This window comes from Pseudophryne corroboree, chromosome 9 (genome assembly GCF_028390025.1).
Source record: "Pseudophryne corroboree isolate aPseCor3 chromosome 9, aPseCor3.hap2, whole genome shotgun sequence".
NCBI lineage: Eukaryota > Metazoa > Chordata > Amphibia > Anura > Myobatrachidae > Pseudophryne > Pseudophryne corroboree.
The window spans coordinates 205,438,153-205,454,874 of record NC_086452.1 but is presented as its reverse complement, the minus strand read 5'-3'; the positions used below and the strand labels follow the sequence as shown (position 1 = coordinate 205,454,874).

Below are 16,722 nucleotides of genomic sequence, written 5' to 3'. Positions count from 1 at the left end.
CTTGGGCTTCTTAGGCTACTGGACACCATTAGCTCCAGAGGGATTGAACACAGGACCCGACCTCGATCGTCCGGTCCCGGAGCCGCGCCGCCGTCCCCCTTACAGAGCCAGAAGCATGAAGATGGTCCGGAAAATCGGCGGCAGAAGACTTCGGTCTTCAACAAGGTAGCGCACAGCACTGCAGCTGTGCGCCATTGCTCCTCATGCACACCTCACACTCCGGTCACTGATGGGTGCAGGGCGCTGGGGGGGGGGGCCGCCCTGAGCAGCAATATGAATACCTTGGCTGGCAAAAAATCACAATATATAGTCCCAGAGGCTATAGCTTCGGCTAGGCGTGTGTCTAAATTGGCGGATTTGTCATGTAAAAGCCCCTATCTGGTTTTCCATATGGACAGGGCAGAGTTACGGACTCGTCCGCAATTTCTTCCGAAGGTGGTGTCATCCTTTCATTTGAACCAACCTATTGTGGTGCCTGCGGCTACTCGTGACTTGGAGGATTCCAAGTTACTAGATGTAGTCAGGGCTTTGAAGATTTATGTAGCCAGAACGGCTGGAGTCAGGAAAACTGACTCGCTGTTTACCCTGTATGCATCCAACAAGCTGGGTGCTCCTGCTTCAAAGCAAACTATTGCTCGCTGGATCTGTAACACGATTCAGCAGGCTCATTCTGCGGCTGAATTGCCGCATCCAAAATCAGTAAAAGCCCATTCCACAAGGAAGGTGGGCTCTTCTTGGGCGGCTGCCCGAGGGGTCTCGGCATTACAGCTTTGCCGAGCAGCTACTTGGTCGGATTCAAACACCTTTGCAAAGTTCTACAAGTTTGATACCCTGGCTGAGGAGGACCTTGAGTTTGCTCATTCGGTGCTGCAGAGTCATCCGCACTCTCCCGCCTGTTTGGGTGCTTTGGTATAATCCCCATGGTCCTTACGGAGTCCCCAGCATCCACTAGGACGTTAGAGAAAATAAGATTTTACTTACCGGTAAATCTATTTCTCGTAGTCCGTAGTGGATGCTGGGCGCCCGTCCCAAGTGCGGACTTCTTCTGCAATACTTGTATATAGTTATTGCTTAAATAAGGGTTATGTTATGGTTGCATCAGGTTTGTCTGATGCTCTATTGTTGTTCATACTGTTAACTGGGTAAGTTTATCACGAGTTATACGGTGTGATTGGTGTGGCTGGTGTGAGTCTTACCCTGGATTCCAAAATCCTTTCCTTGTACTGTCAGCTCTTCCGGGCACAGTTTCCTTAACTGAGGTCTGAAGGAGGGGCATAGAGGGAGGAGCCAGTGCACACCAGTAGTCCTAATTCTTTCTTAAAGTGCCCTGTCTCCTGCGGAGCCCGTCTATTCCCCATGGTCCTTACGGAGTCCCCAGCATCCACTACGGACTGCGAGAAATAGATTTACCGGTAAGTAAAATCTTATTTTCTCTCTGCCTATACATTAATCTCTCTATACATTTCTCTATCTATCTGTATATTTCTCTGACGTCCTAAGTGGATGCTGGGACTCCGTAAGGACCATGGGGAATAGCGGCTCCGCAGGAGACTGAGCACAACTAAAAGCTTTTGGTCTAACTGGTGTGCACTGGCTCCTCCCCCTATGACCCTCCTCCAGACCTCAGTTAGAATCTTGTGCCCGGCTGAGCTGGATGCACACTAGGGGCTCTCCTGAGCTCCTAGAAAAGAAAGTATATTTTAGGTTTTTTATTTTCAGTGAGATCTGCTGGCAACAGACTCACTGCTACGAGGGACTAAGGGGAGAAGAAGCGAACCTACCTGCTTGCAGCTAGCTTGGGCTTCTTAGGCTACTGGACACCATTAGCTCCAGAGGGATCGAACACAGGACCCGACCTCGATCGTCCGGTCCCGGAGCCGCGCCGCCGTCCCCCTTACAGAGCCAGAAGCATGAAGATGGTCCGGAAAATCGGCGGCAGAAGACTTCGGTCTTCAACAAGGTAGCGCACAGCACTGCAGCTGTGCGCCATTGCTCCTCATGCACACCTCACACTCCGGTCACTGATGGGTGCAGGGCGCTGGGGGGGGCACCCTGAGCAGCAATATGAATACCTTGGCTGGCAAAAAATCACAATATATAGTCCCAGAGGCTATATATGTGATAAATACCCCTGCCAGAATCCATAAAAAAAGCGGGAGAAAAGTCCGCCGAAAAAGGGGCGGGGCTATCTCCCTCAGCACACTGGCGCCATTTTTCCCTCACAGCTCCGCTGGAAGGATCGCTCCCTGGCTCTCCCCTGCAGTTTCAAGCTGCAAAAGGGTACAAAAGAGAGGGGGGGCACTAAATTTAGGCGCAGCAATATATATATATAAGCAGCTATAAGGGAAAACACTCAGTTATAGTGTTAATCCCTGTGTTATATAGCGCTCTGGTGTGTGCTGGCATACTCTCTCTCTGTCTCCCCAAAGGGCTTTGTGGGGTCCTGTCCTCTGTCAGAGCATTCCCGGTGTGTGTGCGGTGTGTCGGTACGGCTGTGTCGACATGTTTGATGAGGAGGCTTATGTGGAGGCGGAGCAGATGCCTATAAATGTGATGTCACCCCCTGCGGGGCCGACACCTGAGTGGATGGTTATGTGGAAGGAATTACGTGACAGTGTCGACTCCTTACATAAAAGGTTTGACGACATACCAAATATGGGACAGCCGGCTTCTCAGCCTGTGCCTGCCCAGTCGTCTCAAAAGCCATCAGGGGCTCTAAAACGCCCGCTACCTCAGATGGCAGACACAGATGTCGACACGGATACTGACTCCAGTGTCGACGACGATGAGACTAATGTAACTTCCAATAGGGCCACACGTTACATGATTGAGGCTATGAAAAATGTGTTGCACATTTCTGATGTTACCCCAGGTACCACAAAAAAGGGTATTATGTTTGGAGAGAAAAAACTACCAGTTTTTCCTCCATCTGAGGAGTTAAATGAAGTGTGTGAAGAAGCGTGGGCTTCCCCCGATAAGAAACTAGTAATTTCTTAAAGGTTACTAATGACGTACCCTTTCCCGCCAGAGGATAGGTCACGTTGGGAAACATCCCCTAGGGTGGATAAAGCGCTCACACGCTTGTCAAAGAAGGTGGCACTACCGTCTCCGGATACGGCCGCCCTAAAGGAACCTGCTGATAGAAAGCAGGAGGCTATCCTGAAGTCTGTGTATACACACACAGGTATTATACTGAGACCAGCTATTGCTTCAGCATGGATGTGCAGTGCTGCAGCTGCGTGGTCAGGTTCCCTGTCTGATAACATTGATACCCTTGACAGGGACACTATATTGCTAACTGTAGAGCATATTAAAGACGTAGTCTTATACATGAGAGATGCACAGAGGGATATTTGCCAACTGGCATCAGGGGTACAAGCTGGAATTCGAGACGTCTCCCCCTCGCCGTTTCCTCAAATCAGCCTTGCCAACTACTCCCCCAGACAGGGAGGCGGTGCTGGAGGCGATTCACAAGCTGTACTCCCAGCAGGTGATAACCAAAGTACCCCTCCTTCAACAGGGACGTGGTTACTATTCCACAATGTTTGTGGTACCGAAACCGGAAAGGTTCGGTGAGACCCATTTTAAATTTGAAATCCTTGAACACTTATATAAGAAGGTTCAAGTTCAAAATGGAATCGCTCAGGGCGGTTATTGCAAGCCTGGACGAAGGGGATTACATGGTATCACTGGACATCAAGGATGCTTACCTGCATGTCCCCATTTACCCTCCTCACCAGGAGTACCTCAGATTTGTGGTACAGGACTGTCATTACCAATTTCAGACGTTGCCGTTTGGTCTGTCCACCGCACCGAGGGTATTTACCAAGGTAATGGCCGAAATGATGATACTCCTTCGAAAAAAGGGAGTTATAATTATCCCGTACTTGGACGATCTCCTTATAAAGGCGAGGTCCAGGGAACAGTTGTTGATCGGAGTAGCACTAGCTCGGGAAGTGCTACAACAGCACGGCTGGATCCTGAATATTCCAAAGTTGCAGCTGGTTCCTACAACGCGTCTACTGTTCCTGGGGATGGTTCTGGACACAGAACAGAAAAAGGTGTTTCTCCCGGAGGAGAAGGCCAAGGAGTTGTCATCTCTAGTCAGAGACCTCCTAAAACCAAAACAGGTGTCGGTGCACCACTGCACGCGAGTCCTGGGAAAGATGGTAGCTTCTTACGAAGCAATTCCATTCGGAAGGTTCCATGCAAGGATCTTTCAGTGGGATCTGTTGGACAAGTGGTCCGGATCGCATCTTCAGATGCATCGGCTGATAACCCTGTCTCCAAGGACCAGGGTGTCGCTGTTGTGGTGGCTGCAGAGTGCTCATCTTCTAGAGGGCCGCAGATTCGGCATACAGGACTGGGTCCTGGTTACCACGGATGCCAGCCTTCGAGGTTGGGGGGCAGTCACACAGGGAAGAAACTTCCAAGGACTATGGACGAGTCAGGAGACTTCCCTACACATAAATATTCTGGAACTAAGGGCCATTTACAATGCCCTAAGTCAGGCAAGACCCCTGCTTCAACACCAGCCGGTGCTGATCCAGTCAGACAACATCACGACGGTCGCCCATGTAAACCGTCAGGGCGGCACAAGAAGCAGGATGGCGATGGCAGAAGCCACAAGGATTCTCCGATGGGTGGAAAATCATGTGTTAGCACTGTCAGCAGTGTTCATTCCGGGAGTGGACAACTGGGAAGCAGACTTCCTCAGCAGGCACGACCTCCACCCGGGAGAGTGGGGACTTCATCCAGAAGTCTTCCAAATGATTGTACACCGTTGGGAAAGGCCACAGGTGGACATGATGGCGTCCCGCCTCAACAAAAAGCTAAAAAGATATTGCGCCAGGTCAAGGGACCCTCAGTCGATAGCTGTGGACGCTCTAGTGACACCGCGGGTGTACCAGTCGGTTTATGTTTTCCCTCCTCTGCCTCTCATACCCAAGGTACTGAGAATAATAAGAAGGAGTGGAGTAAGAACTATACTTGTGGTTCCGGATTGGCCAAGAAGAGCTTGGTACCCAGAACTTCAAGAAATGATCTCAGAGGACCCATGGCCTCTGCCGCTCAGACAGGACCTGCTGCAGCAGGGGCCCTGTCTGTTCCAAGACTTACCGCGGCTGCGTTTGACGGCATGGCGGTTGAACACCGGATCCTAAAAGAAAAGGGCATTCCGGAGGAAGTCATTCCTACGCTGATTAAAGCTAGGAAAGATGTGACCGTAAGACATTATCACCGCATATGGCGAAAATATGTTGCTTGGTGTGAGGCCAGGAAGGCCCCAACGGAGGAATTTCAGCTCGGTCGATTTCTGCACTTCCTACAGTCAGGAGTGACTATGGGCCGAAAATTGGGTTCCATTAAGGTCCAGATCTCGGCTCTGTCGATTTTCTTCCAAAAAGAACTGGCTTCACTGCCTGAAGTTCAGACTTTTGTTAAAGGAGTGCTGCATATTCAGCCCCCTTTTGTGCCTCCAGTGGCACCGTGGGCTCTCAACGTGGTGTTGGATTTCCTAAAGTCACATTGGTTTGAGCCACTTAAAACCGTGGAGCTAAAATACCTCACGTGGAAAGTGGTCATGCTGTTGGCCTTGGCGTCGGCCAGGCGTGTATCAGAGTTGGCGGCTTTGTCATGTAAAAGCCCTTATCTGATTTTTCATATGGATAGGGCGGAATTGAGGACTCGTTCCCAATTCCTTCCTAAGGTGGTTTCAGCTTTTCATGTGAACCAACCTACCGTGGTGCCTGCGGCTACTCGGGATTTGGAGGATTCCAAGTTACTGGACGTAGTCAGGGCCCTGAAAATATATATTTCCAGGACGGCTGGAGTCAGGAAAACTGACTCGCTATTTATCCTGTATGCACCCAACAAGCTGGCTGCTCCTGCTTCTAAGCAGACTATTGCTCGCTGGATCTGTAGCACGATTCAACTTGCACATTCTGCGGCTGGACTGCCGCATCCTAAATCAGTAAAAGCCCATTCCACGAGGAAAGTGGGCTCTTCTTGGGTGGCTGCCCGAGGGGTCTCGGCTTTACAACTTTGCCGAGCTGCTACTTGGTCGGGTTCAAACACATTTGCAAAATTCTACAAGTTTGATACCCTGGCTGAGGAGGCCCTTGTGTTTGCTCATTCGGTGCTGCAGAGTCATCCGCACTCTCCCGCCCGTTTGGGAGCTTTGGTATAATCCCCATGGTCCTTACGGAGTTCCCAGCATCCACTAGGACGTCAGAGAAAATAAGAATTTACTCACCGGTAATTCTATTTCTCGTAGTCCGTAGTGGATGCTGGGCGCCCATCCCAAGTGCGGATTGTCTGCAATACTTGTATATAGTTATTGCCTAACTAAAGGGTTATTGTTATGAGCCATCTGTTCGTGAGGCTCAGTTGTTGTTCATACTGTTAACTGGATATAGTATCACGAGTTGTACGGTGTGATTGGTGTGGCTGGTATGAGTCTTACCCGGGATTCCAAATCCCTTCCTTATTGTGTCAGCTCTTCCGGGCACAGTTTCCCTAACTGAGGTCTGGAGGAGGGGCATAGAGGGAGGAGCCAGTGCACACCAGGTAGTCCTAATTCTTTCTTAGAGTGCCCAGTCTCCTTCGGAGCCCGCTATTCCCCATGGTCCTTACAGAGTTCCCAGCATCCACTACGGACTACGAGAAATAGAATTACCGGTGAGTAAATTCTTATTTTTTCTATATTACTCCATTTATGCATTTTTCTATATTTCTAAATATTTTTTAAACTATACATTTATGGGGTATATGCAATTGCTGTCGAATTCCTGAAATTGTCGAATTTCGGGACTTTTTCGCCAAAAAAAAAAAAAAAATCGACAATGCAATCCAGTACTTTATGCTAAAAAACGGACATTCAAAATTCGACTTTTGGAAATTCGACTTTTGTCAAATTCGACTTTTTTTGCAATGGTACAAATGCTGCAATTCGACCAAAGTCTATTCAATGGAAGTTTGGAAATTCGACAACAGTGCTTTTAGACCGCAAATTCGACATTTTCAATCCGCCACACTTTGGTGGGTGAAACTAATAAAAAAAATGTAAAACATTTTTTTTTTGGTGTTTTTTTTTTTGGTAATAGCATATCTATTTATATTAGGAGGGATTAGGTACTTGGTTTGTCTTTTTTGGAGGCACAAGTATTATTTAATTGATTTTTTAAAAGAATATTTTTTTCTTCACTCTCCTGAGGGAAATGTACCCATGATTCCACAGTTTTACCCAGGATACACTTCTGCAAAGCACCTCCTATCTCCTCACTCCCGGTGTGAGACATTCAGGGAGAAGGAGCCATTACAGTCAGCTCTGTTGTGGAATCATTTTTTTAGGAAAATTCCTGCATTTTAAAACACATTCCTATTTTTGTACTGACTACAATAATGGAGCCATTCTCTGACCAGATTGTGATGTTCATGCTGGCTGCAAGCATGGAGGAAGAGAGTGCTGGTGAACATCAGGATCAAGATCAGCAAATGTCTGCATTGGGTGAGCCAGTATTGCGGGTTTCATTTCCACGTCCACGCCAGTATCGCACTAGGCGTGAACTGGAGGATCTCAGCGAGTTCGAGGTGATACAAAATTATCGCTTATCGACTCGCGACATATATTCGCTGTACGCTCTGTTGGAGGCTGACCTGGAACCTCGGGCCCGGTCCAACCGTGCAGTCAGCGGTTTCCAGAAACTGCTGGGTACGTTACATTTTTTGGCGTCAGGCACATTCCAGCCTACACTGTCTCAAACATGCGGTTTTTCACAGTCGACACTGTCGCGCTGTATAACCCAGGTCATTAGGGCTTTCCGCAAATTGACGATCCAGTACATCACATTTCCAGAGACGGACAGCGAATGTCGTGAGATCAAATTAGGCTTTTTCACCAAATACAAATTTCCCAATGTGCTGGGAGCGATTGACTGTACCCACGTGCAGATCAGACCGCCACGGAATTCAGAAGAATGTTTTCGGAACCGAAAACATTTCCATTCCCTGAATGTACAGGCGGTCTGTGATGTTAACATGAGATTTTTGAACATTTTTGTGGGATTTCCTGGATCGTCTCACGACTCCTTCATCCTAAGCCAGTCATCGCTGTTTGACAAGTTCGAAACAGGAAACATGCCTGGTGGCTGGCTGTTAGGTATGTATTTAAATTGTTTTTATTTTATATTATTTTATTATTTTTTTATTATTTTTTAGATTAACTACCATTTTTTTCCTTTTCTATATAGGTGATGCGGGTTATCCAAACAAATCGTGGCTCTTGACCCCATTGTCTAATCCTGTTGGTAGAGCAGAAAAACGTTACCAAGAGACACACATTGCATCGAGGCAAATAATTGAACGTGCCTTCGGTGTACTTAAAAGCCGGTTTCGATGTTTAGACACTTCCGGCGATGCTCTTTTGTACTCACCGGCGAAGGTTTGCGGCATGGTAAATGCATGTTGTATTTTACACAACATATGTGTCGCAAACCGTTTGCCGGTGACTCTTCGTCGCAGTGCTTTCCGACGCGGGAACCGTTCTTCTGCTGTACCGGTGGGTATGGATGAAGGAGATGATTCCCGGCGGACAGTGATACAAAACTTTTTTTCGGTTGCCTGTGAGTATACTTATAACATTTGTATTATTGTGTAAACTGACATTGTAATATTCTAAAAAAACTTCTTTATTTATGTATTTCAGAGTTTTACGTCCTGTTGATGTGCATTCCCAGGCCTGTTTTGTCCTGTTGACGAATCGTTACCCCCTGTTTTCTCCTGTTGTTGGTTTGCTGCAAATTTTGGACCATTTTATCCAACTCTACCATGGGCGACCTACTTGTGATGTGGACCTGACCCTCCGCCATGTAGCAGACAACCCCCCTCAGGTGAGATGTATTTCCCTAAACTCCCTCTTGTCCAAAATCACCCCGGCATGTCCAAAGTGCAGCCCTCCGGCATTTGCAAAACTGCACATCCAATCATGCCCTGATACAGCAATGCTTGTCCGGGAATGTTTGGATGTGTAGTGACGCAAGTGCCGGAGGATTGCATTTGGGCCCACTGTAACCTGCTTGTGTCGTGTTGATTGTACCTCTTCTTTTCAGGACCAGGGTGACACTTTACCATTAGCTGGAACCTCATACTGTTCTCTTCCACAGGTCTTGCGGTGTTTCCTTCCCAAGTGGCGTGGATGTGAAGAGACACACAGTTCCCCTGATGTTCCATGGGCGACCAACTTGTGATGTGGACCTGACCCTCCGCCATGTAGCAGACAACTCCCCCTCAGGTGAGATGTATTTCCCTAAACTCCCTCTTGTCCAAGTCACCCCGACATGTCCAAAGTGCAGCCCTCCGGCATTTGCCAAACTGCACATCCAATCATTCCCTGATACACCAATACTGGTCAAGGGAATGTTTGGATGTGTAGTGACGCAAGTGCCGGGGGATTGCATTTGGGCCCACTGTAACCTGCTTGTGTCGTGTTGATTGTACCTCTTCTTTTCAGTACCAGGGTGACACTTTACCATTAGCTGGAACCTCATACTGTTCTCTTCCACAGGTCTTGCAGTGTTTCCTTCCCAAGTGGCGTGGATGTGAAGAGACACACAGTTCCCCTGATGTTCCATGTGCGACCTACTTCTGTACAATTCAACTTCATATCAAATATTTTTTAATAAAAACCACAGAAAACTTCTCTTTTTAAAAATTTATTGAAGAAAAATTGTAAGGTAATAAAACAAAAAAGTAGTTTGTTATTCTTTATATTCTTTTCTTGTGTAGATAGATATCTGTGGGGAAAAGAAAAAAAGTATATTAAGTAAAGACACTAAAGTCATGTTCATTTCTTTCCAAGAACATTTGTGGAACCACACAGCCCAGCATGACCCATTGCTGGGCTGTGTGGTTCCACAAAGGCAGACGGTCCAAAGTGGAATAGTGGCGTCAGTGGTCAGCACTTTGACACGCTAACATTTGTGGAACCACACAGCCCAGCATGACCCATTGCTAGGCTGTGTGGTTCCACAAAGGCAGGCGGTCCAAAGTGGAATAGTGGCGTCAGTGGTCAGCACTTTGACACGCTAACATTTGTGGAACCACATAGCCCAGCATGACCCATTGCTGGGCTGTGTGGTACCACAAAGGCAGGTGGTCCAAAGTGGAATAGTGGCGTCAGTGGTCAGCACTTTGACACGCTAACATTTGTGGAACCACATAGCCCAGCATGACCCATTGCTGGGCTGTTTGGTTCCACAAAGGCAGGCGGTCCAAAGTGGAATAGTGGCGTCAGTGGTCAGCACTTTGACACGCTAACATTTGTGGAACCACACAGACCAGCATGACCCATTGCTGGGCTGTGTGGTTCCACAAAGGCAGGCGGTCCAAAGTTTCTAGAATATATACATTGAAACATTGCTCTACTCACCTTGGTACGCACAACACGAACTTATGCCGTCCACTTCAATTTTCCACCCAATCCTATGAATAAGCCAAAAACACACACTAGTGAATAGTAAATTCACACAACAGTGAAAGCCTATTGTACACCATTACAAAAAGGATTTTTTGGGTAAAAGAGTGGTATCAGAATTGCTCTTTGGCCCATCATACATGTAGCCACAAGGAGCTTTCATCCGTTACCACACGCGCCCGCATACATGCCCGCGCATGTATGCCTACACAAAGCTCCTTGGTAGTACCCGGTCACGGATGGGGAAGCCCAACAAAGAAAAAACAATAGTAAGAAAAAAAAAAAAACTAATGGGAGGGGAAGAAAGGGATACATGAAAAACATAGAAGTAAATAAAACAATGCGACCGGGCTTATGGTGGAAGTCTGTCCGGATCCTGGTGTTCCTCCTGAGTGTGGGGTGTCGATGTCCTGGGAGGCTGGGTAGTACGTTGACTGGGCCTCTGTGCCCATGCGGCTGTAGATGTGGCGGCCGGTGGTGGAGGCATCTGGTGGGTGGGGTACATCCCTGTATATCCCTGGTACATCTGTGACTGTCTGTACTGGGATGGTAGTTGAGGAAGGGTACGAGGCGTCCTTGTGGCTTGTGACGGCGGAAATGGATCACCAGCGTGTTGATGAGCTGGTTCTGGGAGCTTGTCATAGATCATCTGCAGTGTGGTTGCGATGAGCTGTTGGCTGGATGAGGATTGTCGATGGCTCTCCGACATGTTGGTATTGCTGTGTGCCAGACATGTTGTGTTCTCCACGAGCCGGCTCATGGATTCGGCCAGAATGTGAAGGACGTCCATAGTCTCCCTATGATCTTCCATTCTGACCTGTAGCATTGTGGCCATGCTGTCGGCAAGAGCCTTCTGCATTTCAAGCAGACTGTTTGACATCTTCTCCATTGTCCTCTCAATGTTGTCCCGTCTGCTTCCAACGACATTTGTGTACGTATCCTGGCGGGAAGTAATCTCCGATGCCAGGGTGTGAACCCTCTGAACAGTTGAGGGATTCTGCCCTTCCTGGACGTCTGCCACCACTTGCATTTGGGCAGCTGAAAAGAAAATTAGAAAATTTAATACACATTCATCATACATTTGTTTGAAGGCTCACAATTCTATTTACTCACACAGGGATGTAGCAACTGCAGCCTGCTGCACTTCCACCTCGTCATCCTCTGACGACTCCTGTAGGAGGAGATCCGGCCTGTAGTAGGAACCAATTCCCGAAGCTAGTCCGCTGCTGGTCCGTGGCACCACTGTTTGCAAAATAATTTTTTGTTTAAGTTAATAAACTATACAAAACTGCTGAACCCCACACCCCAAAAAATTAAATACAAACCTTCTCCATCCTGTGGTGCCGCTGCTCCAGGAGCTTCACTTGTCCTCGTATCTGAAGACTTTTCAAGGGTCTGGCTGGATACGTCTGCACGGCTGTCCTCAAACCCAAGAAAAGTCTCGTCTGTTAACCCTGTAGACTCAAACAGATCGGGTGATGGGTCCACAAGGGTTGTGTCTTGAGGCTCTTCAGTCACAGTCCCAGAGCTCCTGGAGATACGACGATCTGGTGATGACCTGCGCGCAGGAGCTGTAGTTTGGCGCCCATCTTGTGGTGTGGTCGCCGACGGTGTATGGCGCACAGGTGAAGTTCTGTGCGCTGATGTCTGGCCCACAGGTGATAGTCTGCGCGCCGACGTCGTCTGGTGCACAGGTGACAAACTGTGCGATGACGATCTGTGGCGCACAGGTGAAGATCTGCGCGCTCCTGATGCTTGCTGCGCAGGTGTCGGCCCGCGCGCTGCTGTCGATGCCTGCTGCGCAGGTGTCGGTCCGCGCGCTGGCGATGTCCTGCGCGCAGGTGATGTCCTCTGGGCAGGCCTGTCTGAAAAAAAAATAATCACATTAGCAAGTACAAAACAATTTTTTCGTTAATACAGCTCATCTGAATTTATTCTTACCATCAGGCCTCCTTTTGGACTGCTTATCTCCCGCCTTCTTCCGTCTTCTGGGCAGTTCTTCCTCCTTGGGAAAGCCAGCAGGACGGCTAGAGTCCACACCTCCGCGAACTCCTTCGACCATGGCAGGGTTCATGCGCCTTCTAATAACATTCTCCCAGGGTAGCCACTTCAGGTTGAGAGCCGGTCCACCTCCCGTAGCGGTCTCATGTCGGCGCTGAATCCCCATCTTCTTTTTGGTCTGTCTGCGGCAATCACTGTACCGCTTCATGCAGTTTCTGGTGCTCCGGCGGTTTCCAGATACTGCAGTGACTTGGCTCGCGATGGCATCCCAGATGTTTCGCTTTGTCCTAGCTGCTGTGGTCTGTGCCCTTGGTCCATACAGAACGTCGTAGGACCTGTCGACGCCATCCACTAGAGCACAGTTTTCCGCCTCAGTGTATCTGGGGCCACGCGGCTTTTTCGGTCCTGCATCTTCACCAGAGGCTTCCTCCTCCGACTGCTCCTCTGGCTGGCTTCTTGCCTTTAGGGATTGAAAAAAAAAAAACCATGCATTTAATGAGATCGGTGTGTACCTGTGAGTGTCAGTATCCCTGGCATTGCGCACATATACCTGTAGGTGTGCATGGCAGTGCGCAAACTAGGGTGGGTCAAGTTGGATGCTATTTGTGTCTGCAGGTGTTGTCAGTACCTTTCTACTAGGCTTTTTCTTAGTCTTCTCATGGGCCCTTGACGACCGCGGCTGGTCACTGCATGCCTGGTCGGTCGTATCCCCCTCCTGGGTCGGCTCCCACTCCTCGTTGCTATGCAGGGATAGATCCGAGTGGGTGGGGGAAGGGGGGGATCGGGGCTGCTTGTCCCTTGACATCTCTGTTTTAAAAAGACAAAAATAAAAAAAAATTATATATATTTAAAAATTTAACACATTACATAATTAAATGCAATCACATCATGCTGCTGGGACCCCAGTTCTCAAGCAGGACCAAAGCACAAAACAAAACAAAAAACAAACAAAAAAAAACCCCTGTACAAGCATCCCTGCACATACTGGAAATCAACCATGGCTGACACACAAAATGGCTGACACACCCAAAATGGCTGACACACCCAAAATGGCTGACACACACTAGCCAAAAAGCACCCCTGCACACTCAGGAGGTACACCAGAGCTAAAAGAGGAGGAAAAAAACATGTTTGGCATACAACAGACACCACATGTCGGCCGCATGGCCGACCAAACTTGCTCCAAATCACCCCAAACTAACCGAAAAGCATCCCTGCACACTCAGGAGGTACACCAGAGCTAAAAGAGGAGGAAAAAAACATGTTTGGCATACAACCGACACCACATGTCGGCCGCATGGCCGACCAAACTTGCTCCAAATCACCCCAAACTAACCGAAAAGCATCCCTGCACACTCAGGAGGTACACCAGAGCTAAAAGAGGAGGAAAAAAACATGTTTGGCATACAACCGACACCACGTCGGCCGCATGGCCGACCAAACTTGCTCCAAATCACCCCAAACTAACCGAAAAGCATCCCTGCACACAAAAGGAGGTACACCAGAGCTAAAATAGGAGGGAAGAAACATGTTTGACAAACAAACACCACAACATGTCGACCGCATTGCTACCGACACACACTAAAATCAGCCCAAACTAGCCAAAAATCAATCCTGCACATGCTGGAGGTACACCAATGTAAAAGCAAGACCCAAAAAGTCATTTTAAGAAAGAAAAAAAAGCTTGAAAAACTACCCCAAAACACAAAAATCCACAAAAAAATGCAGCAAAACAAGCAGGAGCTATACACATACCCAAACACCCCATGTACACCTCATGGCAACCCCCACTACACAAACACATACATGCAACACCAGACCCACATGTGGTACTTACCTACAAATGCTGTAAAAGCTCCGAAAATGGCTCTCCTCCGGGGTAACAGGTATCCTCCTGTCTGTCCTGGAATAAAGCCTGCTGGGGTGTCCAAACGATACCACAGCAAACAACCAATTTGCTAGCTCTGCACCTCCTCACACCTCTCTGCAGGTTCACAAAATGGCTGCAGAGCACGCAGCAAACAAGCCCTAATAAAGGGCTGCTTTCGGCGGGCAGTCGAATTCGGGACGCCCACTACTCGCCGATTGGGCCGTTATCCGCCAAGGGGTGTGTCGAATCCGTTATGCATTGCATATGGTGAATTCATGGTCCCGGCGGCAGGGCTGCGGCTGTCGAGTGCTGGCGAATTTTTAAACGGGCGGAAAAAAGGCGCGATTCGCCCGGGATTGCATATTCTGTATATTTTCTAACTACACATTTACCTATACATTTATCTATCTATGCATTTCTCTCTCTTTTTATACATTAATCTATACTTTTTTAAATATTTCTTTCTATATATTTTTCTAACAATACATTTATCTATACATTTCTCTTACTATATACCTATTCATTTTTCTATCTAAACATTTCTCTCTCTAACTATACATTACTCAATCTATACATTTCTCTCTCTCTTTCCCTGTACATTACTTTGTCTATACATTTTTCTGTCTTTCTTTCTCTATATTTTTCTAAGCATACATTTATCTCTACATGTCTATATCTTACATTAACCTATCTCTCCAACTATACATTTTTTCTATCTATGAATTTCGCTCTCTGATGATACATTATACATTTTTCTACCTCTCGATATATTTTTCTAACTATACATTTCTCTTACTCTCTACATATACATGTTTCTATCTATAAATTTCTCCCTATCTTTATATCTATTTTTCAAACTACTCATTTATCTATACATTTTTCTATCTCCCTACCTATACATTTCTCTAACGTCCTAAGTGGATGCTGGGGACTCCGTAAGGACCATGGGGAATAGCGGCTCCGCAGGAGACTGGGCACATCTAAAGAAAGCTTTAGGATTATCTGGTGTGCACTGGCTCCTCCCCCTATGACCCTCCTCCAAGCCTCAGTTAGATCTTTGTGCCCGAACGAGAAGGGTGCACACTAGGGGCTCTCCTGAGCTTCTTAGTGAAAGTTTTAGTTTAGGTTTTTTATTTTCAGTGAGACCTGCTGGCAACAGGCTCACTGCATCGAGGGACTAAGGGGAGAAGAAGCGAACTCACCTGCGTGCAGAGTGGATTGGGCTTCTTAGGCTACTGGACATTAGCTCCAGAGGGACGATCACAGGCCCAGCCTGGATGGGTCCCAGAGCCGCGCCGCCGGCCCCCTTACAGAGCCAGAAGGCAGAAGAGGTCCGGAAAATCGGCGGCAGAAGACGTCCTGTCTTCAACAAGGTAGCGCACAGCACTGCAGCTGTGCGCCATTGCTCTCAGCACACTTCACACTCCGGTCACTGAGGGTGCAGGGCGCTGGGGGGGGGGCGCCCTGAGACGCAATAAAAAACACCTTGGATTGCAAAAAAAATGCATCACATATAGCTCCTGGGCTATATGGATGCATTTAACCCCTGCCAAAATACATTAAAAAAACGGGAGATAAGGCCGCCGATAAGGGGGCGGAGCCTATCTCCTCAGCACACTGGCGCCATTTTCCCTCACAGCTCCGTTGGAAGGAAGCTCCCTGTCTCTCCCCTGCAGTCACTACACTACAGAAAGGGTTAAAAAAGAGAGGGGGGGCACTAATTACGCGCAGTATTAAAGATACAGCAGCTATAAGGGGAAAAACACTTATATAAGGTTATCCCTGTATATATATATAGCGCTCTGGTGTGTGCTGGCAAACTCTCCCTCTGTCTCCCCAAAGGGCTAGTGGGGTCCTGTCCTCTATCAGAGCATTCCCTGTGTGTGTGCTGTATGTCGGTACGTTTGTGTCGACATGTATGAGGAGAAAAATGATGTGGAGACGGAGCAGATTGCCTGTAATAGTGATGTCACCCTCTAGGGGGTTGACACCTGAGTGGATGAACTGTTGGAAGGAATTACGTGACAGTGTCAGCTCTGTATAAAAGACAGTGGTTGACATGAGACAGCCGGCTACTCAGCTTGTGCCTGTCCAGACGTCTCATAGGCCGTCAGGGGCTCTAAAGCGCCCGTTACCTCAGATGGCAGATATAGACGCCGACACGGATACTGACTCCAGTGTCGACGGTGAAGAGACAAATGTGACTTCCAGTAGGGCCACACGTTACATGATTGAGGCAATGAAATATGTTTTACACATTTCTGATAATACGAGTACCACCAAAAAAAGGGGTATTATGTTCGGTGAGGAAAAACTACCTGTAGTTTTCCTGAATCTGAGAAATTAAATGAGGTGTGTGATGATGCGTGGTTTTCCCCCG

The 16,722-nt window shown here is 47.9% G+C and overlaps 1 protein-coding gene and 1 long non-coding RNA gene across 2 annotated transcripts in view; one reads left to right on the top strand and one right to left on the bottom strand.

Annotated features, from left to right (window-relative positions):
- The window catches only part of LOC134956888 (uncharacterized), a 67,200-nt gene extending 57,915 nt beyond the window's left edge, over positions 1–9,285 (top strand). The window contains exons 3-5 of the long non-coding RNA XR_010186264.1: positions 8,250–8,621; positions 8,705–8,888; positions 9,162–9,285. This is a non-coding gene — a long non-coding RNA (uncharacterized LOC134956888). The remainder of the gene's footprint in view (positions 1–8,249; positions 8,622–8,704; positions 8,889–9,161) is intronic.
- A 1,448-nt stretch (positions 9,286–10,733) lies between these two features.
- On the bottom strand, positions 10,734–13,282 carry LOC134956886 (uncharacterized). Its single transcript, XM_063938764.1, has 5 exons — positions 13,101–13,282; positions 12,413–12,932; positions 11,797–12,336; positions 11,585–11,713; positions 10,734–11,509 (listed from the first exon to the last, which is right to left on the bottom strand). Exons 1-5 carry the CDS (start codon positions 13,275–13,277, stop codon positions 10,824–10,826), a joined length of 2,052 nt encoding a protein of 683 aa, XP_063794834.1. The 5' UTR covers positions 13,278–13,282; the 3' UTR covers positions 10,734–10,823.
- Between the last annotated feature and the right edge of the window lie 3,440 nt (positions 13,283–16,722).